General features: G+C 42.9%; 1 protein-coding gene across 1 annotated transcript; it reads right to left on the bottom strand.

Annotated features, from left to right (window-relative positions):
* Positions 1-8,393: 8,393 nt before the first annotated feature.
* On the bottom strand, positions 8,394-10,386 carry LOC123133941 (desmethyl-deoxy-podophyllotoxin synthase-like). Its single transcript, XM_044553318.1, has 3 exons — positions 9,469-10,386; positions 8,784-9,040; positions 8,394-8,729 (listed from the first exon to the last, which is right to left on the bottom strand). The coding sequence occupies exons 1-3, from the start codon at positions 10,366-10,368 to the stop codon at positions 8,423-8,425; spliced, it is 1,464 nt and encodes a 487-aa protein (XP_044409253.1). The 5' UTR covers positions 10,369-10,386; the 3' UTR covers positions 8,394-8,422.
* Between the last annotated feature and the right edge of the window lie 988 nt (positions 10,387-11,374).

Raw genomic sequence — 11,374 nt, 5'->3', positions numbered from 1 at the left:
CGCGCGAGCGAATGGTGGGGATCGATACGTACGAGACGCCTTCTTTTCTTTCTGGGTTGCATGCAGCAGTGATGCCATGTCGTCGTTGTTGCTAACGTAACAACAATTAACAAGTGGAAACTGACTGCGATTGCGACTGGCATTTAATTGTTGGGTCAGATCATGACGGTGCCGTCTGTCCTGCACCAGTTAATCTAGATATTTACGGAGAGCGAAGAAATCTGAGGCGTGAGCATGACGGTGCATGCGGTGCACAGCTTGTGCGGAAATATACGTGGTGGATGTTGAGCATCTTGCGGTGATACGGCTTGATGCTTCCGATCTTTCTTTCTTTTTTCGGGGGAAATGCATTTCATTTAATCAACCAAGGCCTTACAATCGTCTGAAATGATAATTCTAATCTTCTGTGCGGAGTTTGCTAACCAACAAACAGTGCGTTGGTGATAGAGGAGCCAACTGAGCTCGTCCTCACTCTCGCTGGTGCGAGACCAACATGGCTGGGGATGGAAATCTGAGTGTGGTGGCGACCTCTGCTCGGCACGCATCACTAGCAGAAAGCGGTCAGCGATATGGTGTTTACAGAGCAGGTTCTGTGGGGGGCTCGCTTTCGCTGGATTGTCCGCCATCGTGTGCAGATCTCATTTTCGCCGAATCATCCGAGGACGCGAGGGATGACATTTTGCTCCGGCCACATAAAAAGCTGCTGCTGTTGCACCCATATTCGTGGGCGCACCCTCACCAATCATCCTAAAGCTTATTGCGGATGAGGCTAACATTTGGGTTACAACGGAGGCCAAGAAATTTAAAAAAATTGTATTACACGAGTAATTGTCATGTCGTTTTCTCGGCCTTTTATAACACTCTGTAACTCTATTCTCCTCTCATTTAATCAATGAGGCAAATTTTGCCTCTATTTCAGGAAAAAAAAAACATTCATTGGCACACATGGCATGCATTGTCCCAACTGCTGTTAAACTCCCTTGAAAAAAACTGTTGCTAGTACTTAGGACAACAATGTACATCGATCAAGATTTTCATAAAAGGCAAAACAATGTACATCGACACCGATTCAACCGCTCACGCGCTTGCGTGGTTGACCTTCCCCATGCTATTCAAGAAAACATATCTCAGGAAAAAAAACATTCATTGGCGCACATGGCATGCATTGTCCCAACTGCTGTTAGACTCTCTTGAAAAAAATTGTTGCTAGTACTTAGGACAACAATGTACATCGATCAAGATTTTCATAAAAGGCAAAACAATGTACAGCGACACCGAATCGACCGCTCACGCGCTTGCATGGTTGACTTTCCCCATGCTATTCAAGAAAACATCTACCTCTCTAAGGGCCAGTTCTTTCGCCTGGGATTCTTGAGAATCAAGATTCTGGAAAATTGACCATCGAATTGCTGCCTATAGAATTTGCGTTCAGTTCCTTTTTGCGATTAGTATGAGGTTATTGTGGTATAAGGTGTATGTTGTAATGTTTGCAATGTACTTAGACTGAAATGTTTGCTGAATTGCTAACACTTTATTGTTTCGAACAGTTTCTCGTTAAATATGAGCACAAAAATTATTTAAGAATATCGTAAAGCACCAAATATTACAATTTAAAAGGTTGCAAAGTTTCCTAAGTTACAAAAGGGGTCAACTACAAATAGAAGGACTAATCTCAAGATATGAAACCGATGATACAATAGCCACTATGTACCACATAAAAGTTCATAATAAGCGGCCATCAATCATACAACTTTGCACCATACAAATTTATCATACAGATTATTTCACTAGCAGCCATCAATCATACAACTTACAACCGGAATAATAAGTAAATAATGAGAATATACTCATGGTTACATAAGCCAGTTCAAAACCTAATCCTTCTTTCCTTTTGACTGATAGCTGGATAAAAATATAGCATATTGTCATTATTCACTTGTTGTTCCTGCTTGTTCAAATAATAGACGACGGGCATGTCCAGCCAAAGAATGTAACACCTGAATTTATAGACTATCATCATCTTGCTTCGTGTAAATGTCCTCCCAGATCACAGGCTTGTCCAGCCCAACTGTTCCAGTCAAAGAATGCAACACCTGAATTCACAGGATATTCATAGCCATCGGAATTTCTTCGACAGAATTTACCTTCTTACCAGTTAGAGCTCCCTTGGTATGTCACTGGGAGTAATTTACCATAATATTATCAAGAAGTTTTGTAGCTTTTCCTAATGTGATTTCCATAAAGGTTCCACCTGCAGCAGAGCCTACAATGTTTCTAGAAACAAAGTTTAGCCCAGCATAATTTTTTATATAATCATCTATAAACTTAAACCATGAGTCGGATAAATTTTTATCATTAATTTCATTCTCTTTCAAGATTATGCAACATGTTCATGCTCAAGTTGCTTAAACTTTATAATTTGATTTCTTAGAGAAATAATTTTTGCGGGAGGAAAATACTTGGCAATAAAATCATCCTTAGACTTATCCCAAGAATCAATACTATTTTGAGGCAATGATGAAGACCAAGTTTTATCATTATCCACATCCCATAATTCAACGAAAGTATTAAGATAGGATGTAGTATATTCATTAGGACTACCAGAAAATTATTTTTTCATAACAAGACTGAGCAAAGTTGCATTAATATCACATGATTCCGTAATAGTGGCGGGAGGAGCAATTGGAGTACTAATAAAATTATTATTACTATTATTTAAAAAATCACACAATTTAGTGTTTTCTTACAACATGGCGACAAAGCAAGCAAAGGAGAAAATAAAACTATTTTTGTGTTTTTGTAAAAAAAATAGAAGTGGGGGAGATGAAAATGAGAGGCAAATGCAAATAAAAATAAGAGCAAGTAGATGATAGTTTGTGGCAAGGTACTTGATAGGTTTTGATGATGTCTCCCCTTTAACGGCTCCAGAAAATCTTCCCGCTACTTGTGAGTTGCGTTGGGATTTTCTCGAAGAGGAGAGGATGATGCAGTATAGTAGAGGTAAGTATTTCGCTCAGTTAGAACCAGGGTTGTCAATCCAGTAGGAGAATCACACAAAGCCTCGTGAATAGCACATGCACACACAAGAGCAAATACTTGCACCCAATATGAACAAGGGGTTATCAATCCCCTCGGCGTTTACTTGTAAGGATTAAATCTTATAGTGATAGGTAATAAAATAAATTGCAAAACAAAAGAAAAGAAATAAAATTGCATTAAGGTATTTTTGTATTTTTATATATGATAAAAGTAGACCCGGGGGCATAATTTTGACTAGAGACTTCTCTCTTGAGCACAGAGCATACGTTGGGTGAACAAATTACTGTTGGGATATTGATAGAAAAGCGCATAGTTATGACGATATTCAAGGCAATGATCATGTATATAGGCATCACGTCCGAGACAAGTAAACCGACCGCTGCCTGCATCTACTACTATTACTCCACCCGGCGACCGCTATCCAGCATTCATCTAGGGTATTAAGTATAAAACAGAGTAACACCTTAAGCAAGATGACATGATTTAGACAAAACAAATCCAATTAATATGAATAAACCTCGTCATTTTACCCTTAATGGCAATAATACAAATACGTATCTTATCCCCAACTTTGTCACTGGGATAAGCACCGCAAGATTGAACCCATTACAACGCATCTCTCCCATTGCAGGATAAATCAATCTAGTTGGTCAAACCAGACGGATAGATCAGAGAGAAATACAAAGCTATAACAATCATGCATAAAAGAGTTCAGAGAAGACTCGATTAATAATCATAAATATTCAGATCATAAATTCACAATTCATCGGATCCCAACAAACACACCACAAAAGAATATTACATCGGATAAAACTCCAAGAACATCGAGGAGAACATTGTATTGAAGATCAAAGAGAGAGAAGAAGACATCTAGCTACTAGCTACAGACCCGTAGCTCTATGGTAAACTACTCACACATCATTGGAAGGGCAGCAACGATGATGTAGAAGCCCTTCGTAATCGATTGCCCCTCCGGCAGAGTACTGGAAAAGGCCTCCAGATGGGATCGTGGAAGAACATAAGTTTGTTGCGGTGGGAAAGTGTTTTGGGTGGATCTTTGGTATATTGGAAATATTTGGGAATTTATAGAGGTGGAATTAGTTCAGGAGGTGCCACGAGGGGCCCATAAGCTCAGGGCGCCCCCCATGGGGCGTGCCCTCTGAGCTTGTTGCTCCCTTGTGACTCTTCTGATCTTCTCCCGAATTTTCATGGGTCCCTTCTGGTTCACAACAGATCACCGTATAGTTTTATCGTGTTTGAACTCTGTTTGATATTGATTTTCTGAAAGACAAAAACAAGAAAAAATAGCAACTGACACCGGGCACTATGTTAATAGGTTAGTCCCAAAAATGATATAAAATAGCATATAAATGCATATAAAACACCCAAGAATGATACTATAATAACATGGAACAATCAAAAATTATAGATACATTGGAGACGTGTCAACAATTAAGATAACATCTAAACATAGCCATGAACTTTTTGGTTCCAGTGTCCCTCGTGTAATAGTTCATAAACTTAGGGTTTGGTAATTTTTGCCACTCCAACCACCCACATGAACAAAATAATCAACAAATTGTATCCTCTAGGGCCATAAAGGTGAAGTGATATGCAGTCGACATTCGCATATCACCACTAGAGAATTACGTCACAACACAATGTCAAGACATTGCACTAGATTCCACCTCACAAGATTAATATCAACAAGGTTTATCCCATGTCCCGAAGAACGTAATTGATTACTCACACAATCATATGGATCATGATCAGTGAAGATGAATATATAAATAAAAATCTAAACAAATAAAACTTTCACCAATACAACTTCTAAGCATCAACTACAAGGATTAATCAACACCAAAAACTATATTCAACAAAGGATCTGAGGTAAAAGTTCATATATCAGAAACAAAGGACTGAGCTAGTTGATGGAGATGATAGTGTCGATGAAGATGTTGATGGAGATGGTGATCCTAATGATAATCGGTATGTTGATGCTGAAGATGGCTCCTAATTCTTCCGGGGGGGATGGATCTCTCACAGACTAAGCCTGGTAGAGGGCAAAAGTGCCCCTCCTCGTAGCGGAAGTGGTAAAATCTCGTAAATTCCCTGACTACGTGTTAGGTTAAAATAAAAATATAGGCAAAAAAGTGTCGAGAGGCGATGGCCAAGGGCTCTACATGACAACACCACGCGGACGAGGGTCGCATGGAGGCCATGTGTCCCTTTTGGTCCATCTTCTGGTCCCTGTCTTCTTTTCTCCCTAAAGAATTTCTGGAATTTTTGGAGTTGATTTTTTGGTACATTTTTACTCATGTTTTCATGTTCTCTGCTAATTTCCTGAGAATTTCCCTCTCCATGCAAATTGAAAGGAAAAGGCATTATAATTGATCAATAATGAGTAAAATATCAATGAGAAAGAGGAGATTATAATAAAAGTAGTGATTCAAAATGAACGTATCAATCCCTGCATATCAAGACCATGCAACAATAGATATTTAGTGAAGCAAATACAATCCTACAAGAAAAACTAAATGGTGTTGGTTTCATTGAACTCAAATACAAGCATCAGAACTTCGCAAAAAATTGATAAAACACAATGTAATGTTGGCCATGAAACAAGGTCTTACTCCTAAACCTAAAAGGCACACATTGCCTTTAATATTACATTGCTCTTGTTAGATGATTCCCTAATCTCCCAGCTAGAAGGATGTCCACATTTTTGCTCCAAAATCAATAGGCTCATCCATCGTTGTTTTGCACATCGTTTGAGGACCAGTTTGTACTTGGAGCCAACATATTCCACATCTGAATGATGTTTCCCGGATGATAAAAGCATGCACATCATCGATTGGACCATCTGCGTCCCTAAAGAGTTGCCTAGATAAGAAATGGTTTTAGCCCGCATTCTGAAACATGTCCAAATTAATTGAGTTGATTACATGAAAAGTTAAGACATCCCTAGCAAAAATAGTACAATTTCATACTTCCATATCATCTCGTGAAAATGTATTTAGAAGGAACATCAACATTTACTTTTTAAAACATTTACTTCACAAATTGGGCAGCTTTTTTAAAACTTGGGCAGCTTCAAACACTGTCATCTTTGTCTTGGAAAAGAATACCATTTGATTCACAAATTAACATAACTAAAAAAACAACATTGATACTGATCACTTGATGAGTCCTTAGTCTCCTTATACGACTTCTGCTAGTCGACACAAAAGCACACCTACATGTAATCAAGAACTAGAACAACCTAAAAAAAGTTATGAAAAAACATTATGACATTATATATGGGAAATGCCAAATGTCCTTAAAGACCGTCCCACCATCTTATCCCCCTTACGTATTTTGAAGCTTCTTGAACTATAAGACCATGTAAATATATCATCTCTTCAACTACGAGACCATGACATGCACACAACCAATTTGAGTTATATTCACCTCTTTTCCTTTCTCCACTTTTTGTCGGCTGTGAACCCGGCTTCATTTTTGTGCCACTTACTTTTGTGTGTGCTATATATGGCGGGTGGATATTGATCTCACTTGGAAATGATACTCCAATAGATGACGTCGAAGGTCCCTAAAACTTATGTAGTTTCACGACTGCGACTAAATCACAAAACTTATGTTTACTACATCTTTGAACCTGAGAATGAGGAATTTGTGGGCACTAGCCACACGCTCGGCATTGACTTTTCACTCGGGCCTCCACACTCTCCCACCCCTTGAAGATGGCGTCCGGGCTGGCCAGAAATACTGAGAGCGGATGGTCCACGACAAGCCACCTACCCATTGCACCCCTGGCAGCCTCCACGTTCATGACCACTAGCTCCATTTCGGTGATCACAGACTTCCCCTTGCACTGGGGGTGGCATCATTAGAGAAATGGCCATGACAGCCTCTGGCATGGGCATCCCCTTTTCCAACTCTAGATCATGGTCCTTCCAATCATGTTGAATCAAAGGAAGTAACCAACGGATCCTGAGTATTTAACCAAAAACTACCACAATTCACGGAAACGTGACAGAAAACTACCACTTTACGATTTTGTCCCGAAAACTACCACTTTTTTATTAATCCGTGACAAAAAACTACCAAGTGTGAAAACTGCTCGCTTTGCCTGGGTTAAACGCGAATCTGACAGCCCGACCCCACACATAAACAGGCTAAAAATGCAACCGGGTCCCTAGTTTTTTTCAAAAAAGCAATCGGGTCCTCCGCCTCCTTCTCCTCCTCGTCGCCGGTGAGGCGCACGACGAGGTCGCCGGCGCGGGAGCGGGAGGGCACGTGCTTGCCGCCGGTGAGGCGGACGGCGTGGTCGCCGCTGCCGTGGACCTGGAGGCCGGACTCGCCGCCGTGGGAGATGGAGCGGACGTCCTCGCGGAAGGTGAGGCGGAGGGCGAGGTCGCCGGCGCGGGAGCGGGAGGGCACGTGCTTGCCGCCGGTGAGGCGGACGGCGTGGTCGCCGCTGCCGTGGACCTGGAGGCCGGACTCGCCGCTGTGGGAGCGGGAGCGGACGTCCTCGCGGAAGGTGAGGCGGATGGCGAGGTCGCCGGCGATGGAGCGGGAGACGACGTGGTCGCCGCCGCCGGGCGGCGGATCCGGTGGACGTGGGAGCAGGAGAAGAAGGCGAGGAGGCGTTCCACTTCCACGGCATATCCGAGTCAGGCACGGACTTTACGGCCTCGCAGGCGGAGGAGGAGAAGGAGGCGGAGGACCCGATTGCTTTTTTGAAAAAAACTAGGGACCCGGTTGCATTTTTAGCCTGTTTATGTGTGGGGTCGGGCTGTCAGATTCGCGTTTAACCCAGGCAAAGCGAGCAGTTTTCACACTTGGTAGTTTTTTGTCACGGATTAATAAAAAAGTGGTAGTTTTCGGGACAAAATCGTAAAGTGGTAGTTTTCTGTCACGTTTCCGTGAATTGTGGTAGTTTTTGGTTAAATACTCACGGATCCTCATCCTCAAAAATCTCTCCAGCCGCCATTAAACTGCCTTCCCTTTTCACTTCACCTCAAACAGAAACGGCCACCTGATCCGTCCTACCCCCTTATTAGATACATATGATATTATAAATATGACATAGAGAGGTCAGTGGAACAAGTCTACAAGATATCCCGAGTGTCTAATTTTACGATCAAGCGACGTATATGCTTTATAAGCAGATTATTAACTTCGACTTTTTGTAGTGTGATGAGCCTTCCTAGTAGACATGAATATAGGAATCACACACACTCATGACACATATAACTTGACTCTTATTTGGTAGTGACATAATTAACAGTGCTTCTTCGTACGCCTCCACGTTCGAGCAAGGCACATGTATAGAAGGCATAGTAGATGAGAATTCGTCTTCGCATATTAATGCAAGTGCAAATCAAATCGGAGGCACGCGAACCACGGGGTATAGATGCAGATCGTTCTTCCGCCGGACAGTGACACCCATCTTCTCTATCATGTCCAATCCACTAGGCTTCAACCCACTCGGGAGCTCCCAATCAAAGTGGTAGAGCAGTGCGGCGAGCACGATCTCCATGCTGGCTTGAGCAAACGTCATTCCTGGGCACATCCTCCGACCCGCCCCAAATGGTATGTATTCAAAGTCTGTGCCTTTGAAGTCAACCGTGCCAGACTCGAATCTTTCTGGTTTGAACTCCTCGGGGTCTTCCCAGTGCTTCGGGTCTCTGCCTATCGCCCACGCATTCACCAACACCGTGGTACCTTTGGGTACATCGTACCCAAGGATTTTGCAAGGCTCCCTAGCCTCCCTAGGAAGAAGCAATGGTGCGGCTGGATGCAACCTCATTGTCTCCTTGATGATGAGTTTGAGGTACTTGAGATTGGTCAAGTCATCCTCAGTTACTTTAGGCTTTTCTTGGAGGTTGTCGCGTACTTCAGCTTGTGCTTTCCGCATCACATTTGGGTTCCTCATGAGCTCTGACATGGCCCATTGAAGTGTGGTAGCTGATGTCTCGCTCCCGGCGCCAAATAAATCCTGTGGTATGTCGATTTACACAATTTAGAAATTGCAAGTTCTTCTTGGCATTCAAGGATTTGTCTATCCTTAAAAAAGCGAGACATCAAGTAGCAAATCTTAGAATGATAGCGAATATAACATGTGCCATTTCTTGAATTCAGATTGAACCGAAGAAGAAAAAACAAATTAAGATACCTCGTGTGTTGCTAACTACTCTCTCGTTTTAAAATGCTTGACCTTTTTGTTCAAACTTTTTTGTTTGATACAAATTTAGAAACAATTTCAACATTGACAACAACACATCCATAATACCAAATCTATCACGAAATGTAGTTTTAAAATGCATAATTAGTTTTGCTTAATACTCCATGACATGTTTTAAGTAAGTATAACACATAGTAGAGGACAAAGTATAGTGAAACAAATTAAGGAGCCGGTGCACTTACAAGTATGACTCCTTTGACCATTCCCATGGTAAGAGGCACGTCGAGGCCACCTTCCTTGCGGATCCTCAAGAGCGCGCCCACCAGGTCCTCTCCTTCCTCCACGTCGCCGTTCGATGAGGTGGCGGCCCTCTGCTCCTCGTGTTGCTTGATCGCGTACTCCATGAGTTCGTAGCTCTTGCGGTGGTTCTCCTCCGCCCGCCGTGCCGTGCCGCTGATGAAGTTGGCGAGCCACGATGACGGGAACAAGTCGCCAAGGTTGAACCCGGTGGCGAGCTTGACCCCTTCCTCGAGCGTCTGCAAGAACTCCTCCCGCCTCTTGAACCTGTCCCCGATCATGGCGCGCACCGCCGAGTCGGTGATGAGTACGGCGATCTGCTCGCTCACGTTCACGAGCTCCCCGGGCGGCACCGCCGCGACAGCGGCCACGAGGCGGGCGACCTCGTCCTCCCTGATGTGGCGGAACGACTGCACGCGGCGCGCGCTGAGAAGCTCCAGGATGCAAATCTTGCGGAGCTGCCGCCACGGGGTGCCGTAGCGCGCGAATACCAGCCCTTCCCCCTCGGAGTTCATGATCTTCATGGTGGGGCTCCACGGCCGCGTGGCAAAGACGAGGTCGTGCGTCCGCATGATCTCGCGGGCGGCCTCTGGGGACGTGGCCACCACGACCGGAACCTCACCGAGCTTGAGGTACATGAGCGGCGCGTCCAGCCGGCGCGCGAGGTCGGCCATGACACGGTGCACGAGCGGGTTACCGGCGAGGTGGTGCAGGCTGCCGATGACCGGCAGCCGCCATGGCCCAGGTGGTAGACGCACGCCGCGATGCTTGCTGTTGAGCTTGAGGAGCAGGAGAGGGAGGAGGAGAACCAAGAAGAGGCAGAGGTAGTACGCCCATTGCTCCATGGCGGGGAGCCGCGTGTTCAGCTTCAGCTAAGGCAGTGTAGTGGAGTGACTCTAAGGCCGGTCTTATATAAAGAGGTTAATTATTAGAACGGAGAACACAAGTGCACTGCTCGCGCTGGCGCACATACGATCAAATTCAATGTTTTTTTGTCGCGCGAACATACCAACAAATTCAAAAGCTGTGAGTATTGTCTGCTTATTGCAGCTAACTATGGATAATCATTTCTTTTTTAAACACGGTAGAGGCGTAGGAACTCACAAATAGCGCGATGGCCAGGATCATTGTAAGGTGCGGATCCACGATTTAGACACAAGGAGCAAATAATAAAACATAACACACATAAGATAGAACAATCAGATTCCCACAAAAATAGAAAAGATAATACAATGGAAATCCAATTCGGTCCCATGGGCGCCAAAATGCTTTATTTTTTAAAATGTTAAAAGTATCCATAAAAATTAGATGTGTACATGGTCATATTAAAATGTTACATGCAAATTTTTAGGTGAAATTAAAGCTTTACTTTTTGACCTGTGCAAAAATTAAAAGCAAGCTAAACCCTAAATGTTACATGGAAACATTGTTGTCCCATTCCGTATGAAAATTATCAAGCACACTTGTTATGCTAACATGAACATCTAAAAGATAAATCAGTTTTCTTTAATTATTTATTCTGAACTTACTGTTCATTCGGGAGCATATGCTCCCTAGAGCCAAAATATCCCTCCGTCACAAATTTTGATTTACGTAGCATGCATTGATATTATAGAGATGGTAATAATAAATATTTGACATATTAGCTTTGACCGAGGTCAAACTTCATAAAGTTTGATCAAGTTTATAGAAAACAATATGAACATCTACAATTACAAATTTATATGATGTCATAATATATTCAATGATGGGATCTAATAATATTGATTTGGTGGTGTATATATTTATATTTGTTTCTACCAACTTGGTCAAAGATTATGATGTTTGACTTTAGATAAAACTAATATGGAG

The sequence above is a fragment of the Triticum aestivum genome, chromosome 6B (assembly GCF_018294505.1).
Source record: "Triticum aestivum cultivar Chinese Spring chromosome 6B, IWGSC CS RefSeq v2.1, whole genome shotgun sequence".
Lineage (NCBI taxonomy): Eukaryota > Viridiplantae > Streptophyta > Magnoliopsida > Poales > Poaceae > Triticum > Triticum aestivum.
Note: the sequence above shows the minus strand (reverse complement) of the source record. Positions and strands in the feature narration are given on the sequence as shown.

Excerpts from the sequence above, each read along its gene's own strand:
- LOC123133941 (XM_044553318.1), bottom strand. The coding sequence starts at position 10,368 with ATGGAGCAATGGGCGTACTACCTCTGCCTCTTCTTGGTTCTCCTCCTC. Across the intron at positions 9,041-9,468 it reads TGGTCAAAGGAGTCATACTT|GATTTATTTGGCGCCGGGAG; the intron begins GTAAGTGCACCG and ends GACATACCACAG. Across the intron at positions 8,730-8,783 it reads GAGCCTTGCAAAATCCTTGG|AGACCCGAAGCACTGGGAAG; the intron begins GTACGATGTACC and ends GGCGATAGGCAG.